This window comes from Verticillium dahliae, genomic scaffold (genome assembly GCF_000150675.1).
Source record: "Verticillium dahliae VdLs.17 supercont1.2 genomic scaffold, whole genome shotgun sequence".
NCBI lineage: Eukaryota > Fungi > Ascomycota > Sordariomycetes > Glomerellales > Plectosphaerellaceae > Verticillium > Verticillium dahliae.
Genome location: NW_009276916.1, coordinates 997436 through 1014210, shown reverse-complemented (window position 1 = coordinate 1014210; position 16775 = coordinate 997436). Strand labels below are relative to the sequence as shown.

Here is a 16775-nt window from a genome sequence, read left to right as displayed (position 1 = left end):
TCTCAAGCTCTCGAGAAAAAAAGACAACTTGAGCAAAAGTCTGGCGCGAATTTTCGCGTAGTTTCTCCGAATGATGTAGTGAAGGGCCGGGCTGCAAGGCCCTCGAAGACTCTTCAAAACATTGTTTCTACGCCATATTGTTCATCTATAAACACCCTTGACGCATTTCAAATGCTGGTTGACGGGCTACCAACCCTACAGCGTCTGCTCAAGGTACATTGTAAGGAAATGCATCACACACGCCATGACGAATTGAGGCGCTGACTTCTCTGACACCAAAAAGATAGTTCCGCTTCAATGCATCCCGTGTTCGACGTAGCAGACGAGCTTGTGCTGCAGAACATATCATGTCTGCTTCGGAAGAGCCCGGATAACCCAGCTCTTCTCTATGCGGTCAGGCTCAATTTTGCGTGTGCGGTCACTTCTAGCAACATGAACCGAAAGTGTCTCGAGTATAAGGACCAAACTCTGAGCTCCTTGCGGCAGAGTATGGGCTCTCTTGATTCTGCCATATCAGAATCAACTCTCGGGGCCATTCTGCTACTAGCAGGAGCAGAGGTAGCCTCTCGTCCGCTTCTCGTCTCATGAACACTGTAAAGGCTAACGGATACGTGACAGGCTCGGCGTGGACTGCCATGCCAAGTCCAAATACACATGGGCGCAATCCGGAATCTGCTTGAAGCTTGCCTTAAACAGGGCATCGTCCTGAGTGATAACCTCAAGCGTGCCATTTTCTGGTAAGAATTTCCAGGCTAATTGTCGAATAAGTCTGACGCCCAAAGATAGGCAAGATCTCAATTCTTCAGTAATGACAGGCTCGAGCCGAACATTTCATCATCAATCCTTCCCCGAGCTCTCCTGGAGCAGAGACAAGACATCTTCAACTTCCTTCAAGTTACCGCCTGGGTTTCAGGTGTTGTCATCAGTACTGGGACACACGTTTCTCGAGATCATGGAGGATGTCCATGCTCTTCAGCAAATCCGAGACACGAATCTCTTTGGCCCAGAAGACGCCGTGTCCATGGCCAATGTCGACAACCACCAGGCGTCAATTCAGTCACGCATCGTAGACTTGGAGGCCGCGTCTTCGATATCGGACTGTTGCCATGTCGGGGCTTATCTATGCTCTACGATGCTGCGGTGCAAAAGGTGGCGTGCCTCAGTCGTGCCGGTAAGCATGTTCCGTCCATCTTCAACTTTAGTAAACACCTTGATGACTGGCTCACTGGGTTTGTAGCTTCACTTGTCGCTCCGACTACTCTACAAGCTACAAAAAACAGACACCGAGCCCGGGTGGGACGAGCACCGAGAGCTGCTGACCTGGCTGCTGCACATCGGTGGGGCATTCGCTCCAGCCGGGACGACGCGCTCGGAATATCTGGAGTTACTGAAACGCAACCTTGAGGGCAGACTGCGAGGCTTGTACACATCATGGCCCGAGCTGCTTGGCATTCTCGAAAAGTTTATCTGGTCTGACAAAGCGTTTTTGGCGCAGGTTCAGGCGTTTTGGAATGAAGTCTACATTCAGCCTGAGCCGGACAGCTACCTCCGAAGCTGACGCTGAGATCGGCGCCTGCTATCGCTCGTTGGATCCTCATGATCCAGTTACTACAGGCTGGGGCTGAGTGGACCCGAACAGGTCTCAAGTTGCGAGGCATCGAACGTGCATTTCCCTGGCAGCTTGGCCTAAAGCCCTGGGAAACACCAGAGCTTGGGGCCAGTGCTTGGGACTTTGGTCAGGCGGATGATCCTTGGCCAGGTTCTTAGGCATGCAGGAGTGGCGCTGGACGCAGTACTTCAGATTGCCTACTTTTCCACCACGTTCAAGTTTCATGCACCATCCTCGGACAATATGTAAGATGATTGGTTCTGCTGCCTCAACCCATGCTATGGCATTCATCACCAGCCATCGTGAAGTCAACATAAAGAGTCGCGAAGGTCCTGCTCAGATATCTGAGTTTGAATCCTGGCCAGGCTCTCCATCGCACTCGATTCTATAGCCAGCACACCTTTCAACCATGGCCCAAGAATTGACCATCAAGAACTGGGACCCGCTTGAGGGAACGCCCGATTTGACGGGCAAAGTCGCATTCATCACCGGCGGCAAGTAAGGAACACCTCCCCAGGCCCTCGACCAGAACCTCGAATGCTAACCACCCGCACATGCAGCTGCGGCCTAGGCCTCATGACCGTCAAGTTCCTCGCCCTGCGCGGCGCGAAAGTCTATCTCGGGACCCGCGACGAGGGCCGCACGCAGACCGCCATGTCCGCATTGCTGGCGCAAAATGGCGCCATCAAGGCGGCGCAGCTGCACCAGATCCATCTCGACTTGGCCGACGTCACGACCGCAGTCCGCGCCGCAGACGCCTTCAAGGAGAAGGAGTCGAGGCTCGACATTCTAAGTCGGTCCATCCCGGGCCCATGGCAGCCGTAGCAAGGTGACGGCGCTGACGCTGGTGGCCCAACAGTTCACATGGCCGCGGCGACGGGGAACCCACGCCGTACGAAGGATGCATGGGAGTCGCACATTGCCGGCGAGTAAGCAGCGTCCACACACAGCCAGCCCCAGCTTCATCCTCGAGGTTGACCACCGTTCCAGTTTCGCATTCCACTTCCTCCTGACGAACCAGCTCCTCCCCCTCCTCAAAGCCACGGCCCGTCTGCCGGGGACAGACGTCCGCATCGTCGGCCTCACCTCGGGCGCCGCATCCAGCTTCCTGCCCGCGGGCTACAAGCCGAACTTCACGTCCGGCGACGTCCTCGCCGACCCGGCCCCGTACTACCCCTGGGCCTGGCGCTGGCTCACGAGCAGGGTCTTCGTGCTCGACATGATCCTCTACTCCATCGGCAAGATTGCCGGCACGGGGTTCATCCGGGCACTGCAGCGTCGGCTCGACGAGGAAGGGGTGCCGGTGCTCTGCACGTCGATCCATCCCGGCGAGGTGCGTACCGATAAGACGGTTGGGTCGATGGTGCCGTGGCTCGCGTCGCTTGTGGACGGCAACTTCTTGTCGTTGGAGGAGGGGTCTGGGCACACTGTTTTCGCGGCGGCGGCGCCGCAGGTCAGAGAGGAGGAGGCAAAGTACAAGGGGCAGTATCTCATGCCGCTGGGCAAGGTTGCGAAGTTGCATCCGCTTGTGGAGAATGATGAGCAGATTCAGGGGCTGTGGCGGGACTCGGAGGCGGCCATCAACGAGGTATTGGCGGAGCAGGGACTGCACGAGATGTTGCCTTGGTAGATGGGCCGTTGATGTGGTTACGATGTTTACAGAAGTTTCCAATGCAATATTCACACAGCTAGCCAGACGACACGCAAATAAGAAGTTGCCAAAATTGGCCTCGGAACGTTTAAAGAGCGACAGTTTCGACGTTGTGCGTGTTACACGCTCAAGAGTGAGTGCTAGCCATCAGACATGTTCCAATCTTGTTCGGCGTGCACTAGCAAATGCGGACCGCGCGAACCAAGTGCGAGAGCATCTAGATCTCGTTCTCCTTCTTGCGGATGTCGTAGACGGCAATGATCTCCTCGGCAGCCTTGACACCAGACATGACCATGGCACTGTACCTGATTAGCCTCGAAGATCGCGCACACCAGGGTCAAATGAACTCACCCAAACGTAGGGCCCATGCGGTTGGCGCCGTCAACCTCACTCAGTTCCATACCGCCAATGATCAGGCCGGGAACGACCTCGCGGGTGCCCTTGACAATGGCATCTTCGGCACTGTTCATATCCAGACCACGCATGCCACCGAGCTTCTCAATGGCCTGCATGCTCACGAGGCGCTTGGCGCAGAAGGCGCCAAAGGGGCCGTCGTGACCGGTGGTGCTGAGGATGACGGGAGCGTTGATGGTGTTGGGGTCCATGCAGCTCTGGTCGCCGTGGTGCATGGCGACGAGGGTCCAGTTGGTGACGACACCAGCGACACGAATGGCGTCTCCGTCACGGCGAGTAATGAGGTCCTCGACGGTGGTAGCGTTGAACAGCTTCACGTTGGGGAAGGACAGGACACGTGACAAAAGGGTCGAGGTGAAGAGCGCAGCGTGCTTGACGACGACGTGGGTGCCCTCGTCCTCAAAGGGGACGCCGAGGTCGGCGAGGAACTTGTCGGCGGGCTTGCGCATGACCATGGCGCTGAAGAGCTGACCGCCGAGCCAAGCACCGCCGCCGGGAGCGACGCCAGCCTCGATAATGGCAATCTTCAGGTCGGGGCGCTGATTGGCGAGCGAGTAGGCGGCGGAGAGACCGCAGCTGCCAGCACCGACAATGACGACGTCAGACTCGGCGTAGGTGTCGAGGTCCTCGAAGTAGCGGCGGCCCATGGTGCGAGCGACCTGCGACTCGCGGATCGGCTCGAAGGCAAAGGCATCCCAGTTGCTGTTGGTCTTGGGGGCCACAGCAGGCTTGGTAATGCCGTTGCCGACGGAGACGCCGCCCTTGTGAGGGAGGACGGTGGGCTCAACAATCGAGGTAGCGGAGGGGGCCATTGTAGCTATAGGTGGGTTGAGGTATCAACTAGGTCGTGTTAGAGGTTCACACGATGGGGGGGACACAGGGGAGGCTGTGAGAGCATGATCCTTTCGCTGGTATTATCCAGATCAAGTTAGGCCGTATAATCTCAGAACAGGATTGCATTGTGTCTCAAGGTCGTCGACCATCTCCGCCCCGGGCCATTGAGAGTGTCAATGTCGAGGCGGGTGGATGGAAGAGCGGCCAAGAGATGCAAAACCCGAACACCGGCTCATTGCTCACAACAGATATCAAGGTACCTGATGATGATGAAGAACTTGAACGTTCGTCATGGCACGAGGCCACGACGCCTGACGGATAACCCTTGCGTGGCCATTGCTCTCTCTGCCGGTTTCGGCGAGAGGCGTACCGTCAAGGTGGACTGCGGACAAGGAGAGTATTAGTACAGGTGTGGAAGGAGGGGGGTTTAAGGGGGCAGTGCTGAAGAGCTTGCTCTGCGTACGATGTATGTAGTAGTAGGTGGTCTGGTACTGTTTCCGAGGCTCAGGAGATGGAATCTGATGATATCGAAGGTTTGAAAAGAGAAGGAGGAGGGCGGCCGTCGGATGTCTTTCAAGGGCGGCAGGTCTTTATATCCGGGTCATGGCCGGTAGGAGCCCCCCGCTCGGCTGCAGCAAGAAGGGAGCGGGGAAGACTGAGGCGAGGGAGGAAGTCTGTTTCGTGGAACACGGCATCGTGACGGAATGCGTGATTAATGGGAAGCAACGGTGGATCTGACGGGCCAAACGGATGGTTGAGTGCGTCTTATCGCTCGTCGTTGTCTGGGCTCTTGTTGGTGGTGGTGGTCGAGACGGAGGCGGTTGACGCGGGGTGTTTGGTGTTTGGAGGGGCAGAGGTGGTTGCATGGGGGAGAGAAGCTTGGAGGGGCTCGGTGCTTTGGGGTGGTGGCCTTTGTAGTGCCATTGGCCAATGGCACAAGGATCGATGACCTGCGGCAGGGGACGACACCACCTTAACACCACCTTGACCACCCACCATTTCTTCCATTTCAACCGAAACTCCACTGGAGAGTGTCATTCTCTCGGCTTGAGCCGGACACTGAGGTCCTGGCGTGCCGCATTGGTGGAAAGAAGGTTCACGGTGGCATGGGCGAGCGTGAATTATTGTTGTGTCTGATGCTAGCTTCTTCAACAGGTTCATGCACTCATACCCATTTGCAGCTGATACACCGAGATTACCTGTTGTGACTGACCTGTTTGTCTTGTCCAGAGACGACTTTCAATATCAAGGTAGGCAGCACCTTGCTGAGTACCCAGCCGCGGGGATTCATAGCACTCACAGCTTAGGCCTGAAGCGAGCGCTTTCAGAAGCATGTGGCGTTCCGAAAGACCCCTAAAATCAAGGTGCCACTGGGTCTGCGTGGGGGGCCAAGAGCCCCTCTCAGAACCCCTCCTTTTTGGCGTCTTGCGCGTCTACCGTGGAGACGACGCGTCTGATGCGTCGGAACCGCGATCGACCAAAGACATGTCTCCATGATCATTTGCCGATGGACAGTCTTCCCCACGACAATCTCGATATCATGCAGTTTTCAGACCCTGTCATTCGACAAGGTACCCCCTTCGAATACACTCCCGGAGCACCTCGTCCGCCTCCTCGCTGCCAGGCATGTGACACTGCCAGCGACAGCCTTCAACGATGTGCCGGCTGTACAGCCGTCCTCTACTGCAGCAAGCCGTGCCAGACGTCACAGTGGTCCTCGCACAAGACCACCTGCAAGCTCGTCAGGGCCCGTCGCAAGGCGTGCGCAGACGCCGAAGACGACCTCCGCAATGCCGAGCCCGACCCTTTCACGCCGCCCAACGTCTTCGAGACCGCCGTCGGCCACTTCTACGCCATGCCAGAGACGCGGCCCTACATGCGGGCTCGCTACGTGCTGGCGCAGACACTCAACCATCTGGACACCGTGCCCAGTCTCGAGGAGGCGCTCGACCACGGTCTGGACATGCTGCGTCTCGACCGCAGCGACGAGCTCGGCATGCGCCACCAACTGGCCCCCGTCATGTTGCGCCTCGGCCGAGAGCAGGAGGCGTATGACTTTGTCAAGTGGTGGGTCGCCCACGCGGACGACGAGCGCCATCTCAAAGACATGCCCGACTCTCCGTTTCTCGACCTCGAGAATGCCAATGCCCTTGAGCCCGTCGACCTCTTTGTGCGCCGGAAGGCGGCTGGGACGTTTGAGCTTCACTCGTTGGCCCTGATCAAGATTCGCCTGCTGCTTGCACTGCAAAGCACTGAAAAGGCTGTGGCCGGCGCGGAAGGTTGCACAGTCCAGGACAAGATCGCTGTCCTTGCAGCGGCACTTCACAGCAGCGCCATTACTCGCCATGCTGACGCTCTGCTGATTCTGGCTGAGGACCCGAAGCCCGTTGTTGACGAGCTTGCGAGACAGGTCCGCGAGGTGGTGACCGCCGTGCACCAGGCCAATAAATACCTGCTGGAGACGATGGCAGAGCCTGATGCTGACCCTGGCACAGCCATAGCATCGTATGCAGAAGGTTCCAGGGAAGAGGCGCACGCTGTGAGAAGTTACTCACTCCGAGCATGGAAGGGTACGCCTGGTGCTCTGGAGCTACTGGCATCCCTGCATTGAGAAGCACGTCTTCTTCCTGCCTAACTTCTCAAGACAGATAGGTGCCTGGTGATTTCTCCTTTGCCAACATGTCCGGTCAATCACTTCCAGAGCAAAGGCAAAAATGGTCATGAAATGTGGAGTCATCTCGGAACAATCAGAACAACACAAACACGAGGTATCTTGAGAGTTAAAACGGTACACTACGCAAAACACCAAACCACGTCAAAGACGCTCGAAAGCAGCCATGATGGCCTTCTCGGTCCACGTCTGATACGTCCTCGCGATCCACTTGGGCTGCTTCCACCACAGCCAGACGGCGCCGACGATGAACGGGCTGCAGACGAGCGCCTCAAAGACGGACACGAGGACCTCGCCCTGGTGCTCGCTCTGCGCCACGACCTCGGAGTAGCGCTGGTTCTCGAAGCTGACGCGCGAGTACTTGGTCTGCCAGCCGAGGCCCGGCAGGTAGACAGACATCATCTCCTCGAGCCACTTGCGCAGGCGGTACTTGGGCGAGAGCACCGACGCGCGCATCTCGACGTAGTTTTGCAGCGCCAGGTCGTTGATGGCGTGCGCGTCGGGCACGCGGTTCGTCGTGTACTCGGCGAGGGCCACCTTGCGACCGTAGGCGGCGGCGGCAGAGGCGGAGGCGCTGGCGGCGTCGTCGTCGTCGTCAGCGAGGGGGCTGTTTGACTCGGCTTCGGCGTGCTTGTCGAGAATGGAGAAGAGGACACGAACGTCCTCGAGGCCGGCGTTCATGCCTTGGCCGTAGAAGGGGACCATGGCATGCGCGGCGTCGCCGAGAATCACGGCCGAGGACTTGTAGTGGTACGGGCTGCATTTGACGCTGATGAGCGGGAGGTGGGGATTCCTCTCGAAGGACTCGATGAGCTCTCTGCCAGGGATGAGCTCCGTGACGCCGGGGAAGTGCTTGTCGAAGAATTCAGGGATACTAGCGGGGTTCTTCTCGAGAGCGAATGTTTGCGCGCTGGGCAGGAAGAGCGTGCAAGTGAAGGATCCGTCCTGTAGCATGTTAGCCCGAAAGTTCCAAGTCGAATCTGGGAGTTTGACGCACATCGCTGGGGATGGCAATGAACATGAAGTCCTTGCCGGGCCAGATGTGGAGATGATTTGGCGATATCCTAAAGACGGCATTCGGGTTCTCATCCGAGCGGACCTTGACAGGCTTGATGTGGAATTCGCACCACAGCGTGCCGATGTAGTCTTGTCGGTAGTTCAGCTGCGCAAACTTCATCATGTGGTACCGGACGGCCGAGTGGGCGCCGTCAGCGCCGATCATGAGGTCAAAGTCGATTTCAATCTCCCTCGCCCTGCCGGTGGCCGACTCGGACGTCATGACCTCGAACCATGCCTTGCGCTTCTTGAAATCGGCACCTGTGAGTTTGTGGCTGAAGAAGAACTTGACATTGGGCATGTCTTCAAGAATATCGAGGAGCCGCTTGTTGAGGCCAGCTCGGTCGACAGCGAAAATAGTCTGCTTTGGGTCAGTTTGGCTGAATCTAGGGCATTTTCCATGTAGATAACGTACACGTCCATGAATATCGTAATCCTGTGCAGCTTCGTAAAGGTCACCATTTGAACCACGGCCGTGGATCATGCGGCCGCGCATGGGAATGGTTGCACCAAACACGTGCTCCAGCAACCTTGGCTGGCCAGCGTGCCGCATAGCATTGATGCCACGCTCTGACAGAGCAAGGTTGATGGAGCGGGTGAAATTGAGCAGTGTCGTTGTAGGATCTCGCAAGTCTAAGGATCATTGTCAGTTGTGCGATCAAGTCAGAGAGCAGCTCCGGCAGCCATCTTGACTTCGTAGGGTAACGAAAGACCCTTCAACTCAGAGGGACGAGGATGCGATGTAGCAGGACAGAATGAAAAGCAATTGGAAATCTGCAAGGCTGATTCGAAACGCGCCGATCACTATCGACGGTATCAAGCACTCGAGCAAACATGCAGACAGATTTTGCGGCAATTGTGACGATGACGGCTCCGTCACGCGACAAAAACGCATACTCAGCCATGACAACTCTAGAGCCAATGGGACTTACCGGGCCTCAGTTCATAAATCTCTACATCATGGCCTCGCTTAGCCGCGTAGAGCGCTGCCAGAGAGCCAACAGGGCCGGCGCCGACGACGACAAACTTCTGCTTCAGGACCATGCTGACAACAGTTGACAACAGGTCAGCGAGCGACTGACGGCGACAAAAGGGAGTTGTCGATGAGAGAGAAATGCATGATTCACTCGCAGAGTCGGATGTTTTGGCTGGCGACCTAGACTCTGCTTGGACGGGCTTTCGAGCGATACCGCCGTTGCCGGTTAATCACGACGCTTAGATAAGATGGTTTCCATTTGCTGGGGAGCTCTTTCCACCAGCAGGCGCTCACTCCCGATGAGACACTCACTAGGAGGCACTCCCTAGGACGTACAGTACTCCCTGGGGCACTGAGGCCATCCGGCGACTTGCGGTTCTGATGACTAAAGCTCGCGACGGCCTGCCGAGGGGTGGGGTGCTGGCCGTGCCTATCACCTATCACACCAAACAGCACCAGCGACGACTTTTTGGAAACGGCATTCAGAGTCGAACCGCGAAATCCTGCCACCTGCGACTGTCGCGAATTCTTTCCCCGCCGTCCTGGAAATCGCAGAGTATTTTTTTTCTACCCTCTTTTGGTGGTTCTACAAGTGGTTCGACCTAGTTCATCCACCTGCCAACTGCTCAAACGCCTCTCGAGAATCGTCATCTTCACCCCGCCCCTCGCAACAAAATCATCCCGCCACCATGGCTGAAGAACCCCCCGCGAAGCGCAAGTGCATGGGCGAGGACTGCTCCAACGATGCCGGCTCTTTGCAATGTCCAACGTGCCTGAAGGTCGGCATCAAGGACAGCTTCTTCTGCTCGCAGGACTGCTTCAAGAAGAACTGGGTGAGCTCGCGATCGCCGCCTGCGCTGATCGCCCGACACACTGCTGACAGTCTCCAAGGGAACCCACAAGAGCATGCACAAGTCGCAGACAAGTATACTCCACCACATCCTCCCGCCGAGCGTAGTCTCTAAACCTGACCCAGAGACCGGTTACTTCAACCCCTTCCCGACCTACCCTTACACCGGCTCCCTGCGCCCCGTCTACCCCCTCTCCGCAAAGCGCACCGTCCCGAAACACATCCCGCACCCCGACTGGTCTGAGGATGGTATCCCCAAGTACAGCAGGTCCATCATCAACAGGAACAAGGCGGAGATTCTCGATGCCAAGGGCATTGCCGCCATGCGCAAGGTGTGCCGGTTGTCGCGCGAGGTCCTCGACATTGCGGCTGCCGCGATCAAGCCTGGCGTGACAACCGACTACATCGACGAGGTCGTCCACAAGGCGTGCATTGAAAGAGACGTGGGTACAAGGATCGGACGGTACAATACAAAAAGAGTTGCTGACCCTCCATGGCCAGGCTTACCCTTCGCCGCTCAACTACAACCACTTCCCCAAGTCCGTCTGCACGTCGCCCAACGAGGTCATCTGCCACGGCATTCCCGACCAGCGCCTTCTGATGGACGGCGATATCCTCAACATTGACGTGTCACTCTTCCACGGCGGCTACCATGGCGATCTGAACGAGACATACTACGTCGGCGACAGGGCCAAGGCGGACCCGGATGCGGTCAGGGTTGTCGAGACGGCGCGCGAGTGCCTCGATCTTTCCATCGCCGCCGTCAAGCCAGGCACCCTGATCCGCGAGTTTGGCAACATCATCGAGAAGCACGCCAAGGCGAAGAACTGCAGCGTCATTCGCACATACTGTGGCCACGGCATCAACAAGCTCTTCCACGGTCCGCCCAACGTGCCTCACTACGCCAAGAACAAGGCGGTGGGCGAGTGCAAGCCCGGCATGACGTTTACGATTGAGCCCATGATTGCGCTTGGCAAGTACCGCGATGTGACCTGGCCCGACAACTGGACGAGCACGACTATTGACGGCAAGAGAACGGCGCAGTTTGGTAAGTCACATCATGGTCAGAACAGACATTACACAGCCGTGCTGACACGTCGGAACAGAACACACCCTGCTCGTGACGGAAGACGGAGTCGAGGTCTTGACAGCCAGGACTGCGGACTCGCCCGGTGGACCCATCCCGATGCCCGAAGTCGCGGCAAATGGAAGCGCATAGTGATTCGATGCCGGTGGGCGAGCATGGATGAGGGCGTTTAGGGAGCATAGACAGCGAGCTGCGTGGCAGCAGGTGGGAGAAGAGTTTTGTTCCGATCTAAGCCCTTGGCTGGCATATGGTCAGGCACCAGGCAGGCGTCGATGCCGACGTGAGCATGTGGACATGTGCCTCTTATCTGGCCTCGGTGACGTGACGACTGAGCTGTCAATCAGGCTGGGGGGGGGATCACCCAGCCACCTGCGTGATGATGAATCCCTTCTACTAGCTAGCCCTCTTGCACCCTGTGGTCGGGTGCTCCAGGATTGCCCCTCTCCCCTGCTCGCCCAACCACCCGCAGGGGACCAGCACACCTTGCACCAACCGAGCGGGCTCCCTGGCGGATGCACGGTACAGGGGAGTCCCGGGTGGCCAGAGCGCCCCAAGGAGTCCCCGAAAACAGTGGTTGTAGCGCGCCTCCGCAAGCGAACAGTTGCTGATGGGCTGGATTGGCCGCCGCGCGATTAAAATTCGGTGTCCACCGAACCGGCCACCGACCACCGGCGACTGGCCAGGGCCACTCCACACGCCAGCCAGCTCCAGCACCCAGCACCCAGCACCCAGCACCCAGCACCCAGCACCCAGCACCCAGCACCCAGCAGCGCCCATCACACCAGCGTGCCCCGGGGAGGAGGGACCAGGCAAGGCCATCGAGCCGCCTCCGGGTCCAGGTCTTTCATCATTCATCATCAGCCGTCTCGCCCCAGTTCCCCCGATTTCCACTGCCCACCTCTCAATTTTCCCACCATCAACACCACGTTCGACTTTGCGATCTCACAACCTGTTCACTTGGCTCTTCCAGGCAACAGGATCCGTCGCAGAACCCGACTCGTCTTGAGAAGTATCATCCTCGGACCTCTTCCCTCTCCGACCCTCGAGCTCTGTCCGCACACGGCAGCTACCAGCAGCTCCCCTCCCCCAACCGCCACCGATCTCGACAGTGTTCGAGTAGTGACCTTGGTTCCCCCTTGACACACACCAGCAACACAAACGACTTCTTTGTTCGACAGAACTACCAACCGTCAAAATGTCCGGCGAGGCGTGGTTATACCTCTTTGCGGTGTTGATCAACGCCGTCAACCTGTTCCTTCAAGTCTTCTTCACCATCATGTACAGCGATCTGGAATGGTACGCGCCCTCCTCCTTGCTGCTGCGCCTGACGTCTCGCCACAGCAGCGCCCTCTCCTCCCAGGGCTGAACCATGGCTAACCTTGTGGCACGCGCAGCGACTACATCAACCCCATCGACCTCTGCAACCGCCTGAACACCTACATCATCCCCGAGGCTGCCGTCCATGGTTTCATGACGTTCCTCTTCCTCATCAACGGATACTGGCTGCCTCTGATCCTCAACCTTCCCCTCCTTGCGTGGAATGTCAAGAAGTACGACTGCCCCTGCCCTTGGCGCGAAGAATTCTTACTGACGCTGTGACAGGATCGCTGAGAACACCCACCTGCTGGACGCCACCGAGATCTTCAGGAAGCTGAACGTGCACAAGAAGGTGAACTCTTCCAGGACGAGCGCACTCAACCGGACACAGACTGACTCGCTGCGCAGGAATCCTTCGTCAAGCTTGGTTTCCACCTTTTGCTCTTCTTCTTCTACCTCTACAGCATGATTGTCGCTCTCATCCGAGACGACACCAAATAAGCGCCCTGCGCTTTCCAGCATCGACGCAGACGGCCTTCGGCACACAGCGCGACATTCTCGCGGCACGATACGAAACCGGACGAGACGATGGACGAACGACTAGCCCCTAGATGCGCTTGAGAGGGCTACTTTCGAGGGTGCGCTAGGCAAAGGCGTACCGGGCAACCGGACTAGACACGGTCATGATACCAGCAGGAAAGGGGGCGGAGCGGCGGTGTTTGTGATATGGGGTAACGTCTGACAACACCGACGAGACGGCGACCAAAAAAAAGGAATAGAGGTGTGCATGGACTACACAGGTCCAGCCCCCTCTACTACGCGGTCGATGACGAGGTGCTCAGGTTTACATGTGAGACTCATTCAGTTGTTTGGGAATTGGGAGGTTATGATGCGAAGACCAATACCTTTGTATCTGTTTTCTGTTGCTTGCAGGCAGGTTTCCAGCCTGAAGCCGGGGGCGCGTGGCATAGGATTGAGTAATGACAACCATCTTGACAAACAGTGATCCCTCTTTAATTGTGTGAGCATTGCCGTGACAGGTAGCATACCGCGTGCTGCCTCGTATTCTCCATCCATCGCCAGCTCCCGTCGAATCCTGTTCTGTGGCCGCCAAGTGGAGACGTTCGAGCTTGAATCTCATTTGCGATCACGTGACCTCCTGTTTCCTACGTCACGTCAAACCTCTGCCAACCGCGACAGAGGACGAAACATTTTGTAACCTGCCCTCCCCCCTGCCTAATCGCCCAAACGACAGACTTCACGTGCCGCCATCCCCTCACGACAGGTCGCCCAAAATGTCCGGCTTCGGAGACTACCCGCCGAACATGGCGCCCCAGGATGCGCTGATCGTACGACGAGAAGCCGAGGCCGACCACGCCGTCGTCCCCTACTCGGGCGAGGACCTCGCGCGACCACGGATGGGCCCCGCAAACCCCTTCAAGGACGAGAGCGCCAACAACGCCCTCAAGCGGAAGAACGTCCTCACGGGCTTCGCCGAGGAGACGCACGTGTCGGAGCACACCTTCCGCAGCAAGCACCGCGCCATCGAACGCAAGGGCGGGCCGGAACGGGAATACCAGAGCGGCGCACAGGTGAAGCAGGAGGCCGAGAGGATACGCGCGGGCCGTGAGGGCAAGGGCGACGCGGCGATCGCCGAGGGCGACGGCGCCTACGTCGGGCCCTGGGCGCGGTACAAGCGGGCCGAGTACGAGATTGTGGGCGAGGGCGAGGCGCTCGCGAGCGACGAGGAGTACGAGGAGGTGACGGACGAGGACGACGTCGTCGAGAGCGGCACCGTCCTGCAGGCGCCCGAGTCGGCTCTCGCGCGCCGCAAGGAGGTCGAGGCGCTCGGCGAGGAGACGACGACGTTCCATGGGGCCGCCGAGCGCGACTACCAGGGCCGGACCTACATGCACGTGCCCCAGGACCTGGACGTCGACCTGCGCAAGGACGTCGGCAGCATCACCAACTTTATCCCGAAGCGGCAGATCCACGTCTGGAAGGACCACGCCAAGGCCGTCACGGCGACGCGCTTCTTCCCCGAGTCGGGCCACCTGCTCCTCTCGGCCTCGGCGGACTCGACGGTCAAGATATGGGACGTGTACCACCAGCGGGAGCTCCTGCGGACGTATTCCGGGCACACAAAGGCCATTTCGGACGCGACGTTCAACTTTGACGGTACGCAGTTTCTGTCGGCGAGTTTTGACCGGCAGATCAAGCTCTGGGACACGGAGACGGGCACCTGTATCAGCCGGTTCTCGACGGGCAAGACGCCCCACGTGGTGCGCTTCAACCCGACGGCCGAGCACGCGCACGAGTTTGTCGCCGGCATGTCGGACAAGAAGATTGTGCAGTGGGACACGAGGGCGGGCAACGAAATCGTCCAGGAATACGGTGCGTCTTTTTTATATATAAATTCCTTCACCTTGGTGAACCCCCCCCCCCCCCCCCCCCCAAAAATAACCGCTGACAGACCACCACTTGGCCGCCATCAACACCATCACGTTCGTCGACGAGGGCCGCCGCTTCATGACAACGTCGGACGACAAGTCGCTGCGCGCGTGGGACTACAACATTCCCGTGCCGATCAAGTACATCGCCGAGCCGTACATGTACCCGATGACGCGGGCGGCGCCGCACCCGAGCGGCAAGTACGTCGCGTACCAGAGCTCGGACAACCAGATTGTCGTCTACGGCGCCAACGACAAGTTCCGCCAGAACCGCAAAAAGTCGTATCGCGGCCACAACAATGCCGGCACGGCCATCGACGTGGCCGTCAGCCACGACGGGCAGTTCCTCGCGTCGGGCGACACGCTCGGCTTCGTCGCCTTTTGGGACTGGAAGACGTGCAAGATGTACCACAAGCTCAAGGCCGGCGACGAGGCTGTCACGTGCGTCGCGTGGCACCCGCAGGAGTCGAGCAAGTTTGTGTCGGCCGGCATGGACGGGCTTATCAGGTACTGGGATTAGGGTCTGGGTTGTTGTGTACTATTGGCATGGTAGCATTGTTGGGCGTTTGGCGTGGCTTTGTAAAAACAGGGTGGCAGTTCAGAATCCTCCCAATTGATATCCTTCGCCTTTTCTTGCTTGCTGCGTTGCGGGATTCGCTAGTGGATGCTGGATTGCCTGCTCAAGTACGAGGTCTGAAAGGGGTTTTTTTTTTTGGTCTCTCCGTCTGTTGGCCTCATTCGCAGCAGAGTGGAATAGCTGAAGTTTCGTTCAATGAGACCTCCAACCTTGGAATAGACTCCAAGTCTTATCTAGCAGCGATCTGTCAAGAAGGCTCACATCACTTCCCGTTATCCGCCTTGGACTTCACGGGCCGAAATACCATGAGGTCAACCAGCGAGTACGCAATCTCAGCAGCAGCAAGCACGGTAATCTCGCCATTCGTGTCATACGCCGGGGCCACTTCAACGACATCCGCACCCACAACAGGCAAGCCCTCAAGCCCGTCCAGGATCGCCAGCAGCTCGCGCGTAGACCAGCCGCCAGATTCAGCCGTACCTGTCCCTGCCCAGCGTCAGTCTCGCCGTTTCTCCTACCATCTCACCCAGCATCTCGACAGGGGCGGGGAAGAGAGGGCAGGAGCGTACCTGGCGCAAAGGCCGGATCAAGGACATGGATATCGACGCTGATGTACACCAACGAATCGCCAACGCGTTCGCGGATCCTCGAAACGACGCCCTGGACGCCGAGCGCGTCAATGTCCCGCGCCGTGACCACGGCGAAGCCGCAGCGCGCGTCGTTGCGGAGATCGCCCTTTCGGCGCACCAGCGGCGCGCGGACGCCGGCGTGGACGGACGAGTTGAGGATGAGGCGCTCCTCGTGGGCCACGTGCAGGAAGGTGCCGTGGTTGAGGGCGGCGTAGTCGGATATGTCGCCGCCGAGGACGGCCGGGTCCCAGGTGTCGATGTGGCTGTCAAAATGGATGACGGAGACGGGGCCCCAGCGGGCCGAGGTCGAGCGCAGGGCGGACAGGGTCGTGGTGTGGTCGCCGCCGAGCGTGAGGATGCGCGGCGTCGCCGAGACGGAGGCGTTGGCGGCGCGGCGGCCGGCGAGGACCTCGTGGGCCTTGTCGAGGCGCTGGAGGGAGACGCGGCTGTCGAGCCAGGTGAGGTGGGCGTCGCCGCAGTCGACTACCGTGGCCCAGGCGGCGAGGGGGTTGCGGCCTTTGGGGCTTGTTAGCATCGAGGGAGGTCCGGTGTGGGAGGGAGGGGAGTGTACCAGTGTAGATGCTCCATTCGGGTCCCTTGCGCTGGCTGCCGGTTCTGATACCAGACGGGCCATAGCGAGCGCCTGGCCGGCCT

The 16775-nt window shown here is 58.6% G+C and overlaps 9 protein-coding genes across 9 annotated transcripts in view; 6 read left to right on the top strand and 3 right to left on the bottom strand.

Annotated features, from left to right (window-relative positions):
* Nucleotides 1-654: 654 nt before the first annotated feature.
* On the top strand, nucleotides 655-1558 carry VDAG_01139 (uncharacterized protein; the record flags this gene model as incomplete). The annotated part of the gene is made up of 3 exons (XM_009650025.1): nucleotides 655-737; nucleotides 787-1171; nucleotides 1238-1558. 3 exons carry the CDS (start codon nucleotides 655-657, stop codon nucleotides 1556-1558), a joined length of 789 nt encoding a protein of 262 aa, XP_009648320.1.
* Nucleotides 1559-2018: 460 nt separating this feature from the next.
* Nucleotides 2019-3239, top strand: VDAG_01138 (uncharacterized protein; the record flags this gene model as incomplete). Its single annotated transcript, XM_009650024.1, has 3 exons — nucleotides 2019-2107; nucleotides 2170-2402; nucleotides 2560-3239. The coding sequence occupies 3 exons, from the start codon at nucleotides 2019-2021 to the stop codon at nucleotides 3237-3239; spliced, it is 1002 nt and encodes a 333-aa protein (XP_009648319.1).
* Nucleotides 3240-3346: 107 nt separating this feature from the next.
* On the bottom strand, nucleotides 3347-5015 carry VDAG_01137 (STI35 protein). Its single transcript, XM_009650023.1, has 4 exons — nucleotides 4972-5015; nucleotides 4769-4890; nucleotides 3612-4514; nucleotides 3347-3559 (listed from the first exon to the last, which is right to left on the bottom strand). The coding sequence occupies exons 3-4, from the start codon at nucleotides 4484-4486 to the stop codon at nucleotides 3478-3480; spliced, it is 957 nt and encodes a 318-aa protein (XP_009648318.1). The 5' UTR covers nucleotides 4487-4514; nucleotides 4769-4890; nucleotides 4972-5015; the 3' UTR covers nucleotides 3347-3477.
* A 1033-nt stretch (nucleotides 5016-6048) lies between these two features.
* On the top strand, nucleotides 6049-7119 carry VDAG_01136 (uncharacterized protein; the record flags this gene model as incomplete). The annotated part of the gene is made up of 1 exon (XM_009650022.1): nucleotides 6049-7119. The coding sequence occupies one exon, from the start codon at nucleotides 6049-6051 to the stop codon at nucleotides 7117-7119; it is 1071 nt and encodes a 356-aa protein (XP_009648317.1).
* A 204-nt stretch (nucleotides 7120-7323) lies between these two features.
* On the bottom strand, nucleotides 7324-9279 carry VDAG_01135 (kynurenine 3-monooxygenase; the record flags this gene model as incomplete). Its single annotated transcript, XM_009650021.1, has 4 exons — nucleotides 7324-8124; nucleotides 8177-8596; nucleotides 8651-8868; nucleotides 9168-9279. 4 exons carry the CDS (start codon nucleotides 9277-9279, stop codon nucleotides 7324-7326), a joined length of 1551 nt encoding a protein of 516 aa, XP_009648316.1.
* A 621-nt stretch (nucleotides 9280-9900) lies between these two features.
* Nucleotides 9901-11280, top strand: VDAG_01134 (methionine aminopeptidase; the record flags this gene model as incomplete). The annotated part of the gene is made up of 4 exons (XM_009650020.1): nucleotides 9901-10044; nucleotides 10103-10504; nucleotides 10563-11109; nucleotides 11168-11280. The coding sequence occupies 4 exons, from the start codon at nucleotides 9901-9903 to the stop codon at nucleotides 11278-11280; spliced, it is 1206 nt and encodes a 401-aa protein (XP_009648315.1).
* A 1063-nt stretch (nucleotides 11281-12343) lies between these two features.
* VDAG_01133 (ER-derived vesicles protein ERV14) lies at nucleotides 12344-13426 on the top strand (the record flags this gene model as incomplete). Its single annotated transcript, XM_009650019.1, has 4 exons — nucleotides 12344-12444; nucleotides 12543-12698; nucleotides 12751-12817; nucleotides 12874-13426. The coding sequence occupies 4 exons, from the start codon at nucleotides 12344-12346 to the stop codon at nucleotides 12964-12966; spliced, it is 417 nt and encodes a 138-aa protein (XP_009648314.1). The 3' UTR covers nucleotides 12967-13426.
* Nucleotides 13427-13760: 334 nt separating this feature from the next.
* Nucleotides 13761-15435, top strand: VDAG_01132 (pre-mRNA-processing factor 17; the record flags this gene model as incomplete). The annotated part of the gene is made up of 2 exons (XM_009650018.1): nucleotides 13761-14859; nucleotides 14939-15435. The coding sequence occupies 2 exons, from the start codon at nucleotides 13761-13763 to the stop codon at nucleotides 15433-15435; spliced, it is 1596 nt and encodes a 531-aa protein (XP_009648313.1).
* Nucleotides 15436-15754: 319 nt separating this feature from the next.
* The window catches only part of VDAG_01131 (proclavaminate amidinohydrolase), a gene marked incomplete at both ends in the record, with an annotated part of 1430 nt that continues 409 nt past the window's right edge, over nucleotides 15755-16775 (bottom strand). Inside the window, 2 exons of the mRNA XM_009650017.1 lie at nucleotides 15755-15978; nucleotides 16062-16727. Coding sequence (XP_009648312.1) covers nucleotides 15755-15978; nucleotides 16062-16727 — 890 coding nt within the window. The remainder of the gene's footprint in view (nucleotides 15979-16061; nucleotides 16728-16775) is intronic.

Coding starts and splice junctions, on each gene's coding strand:
- VDAG_01137 (XM_009650023.1), bottom strand. CDS start 4,486: ATGGCCCCCTCCGCTACCTCGATTGTTGAGCCCACCGTCCTCCCTCAC. Junction 3,560..3,611: donor CGCATGGGCCCTACGTTTGG/GTGAGTTCATTT, acceptor AATCAGGTACAG/TGCCATGGTCATGTCTGGTG.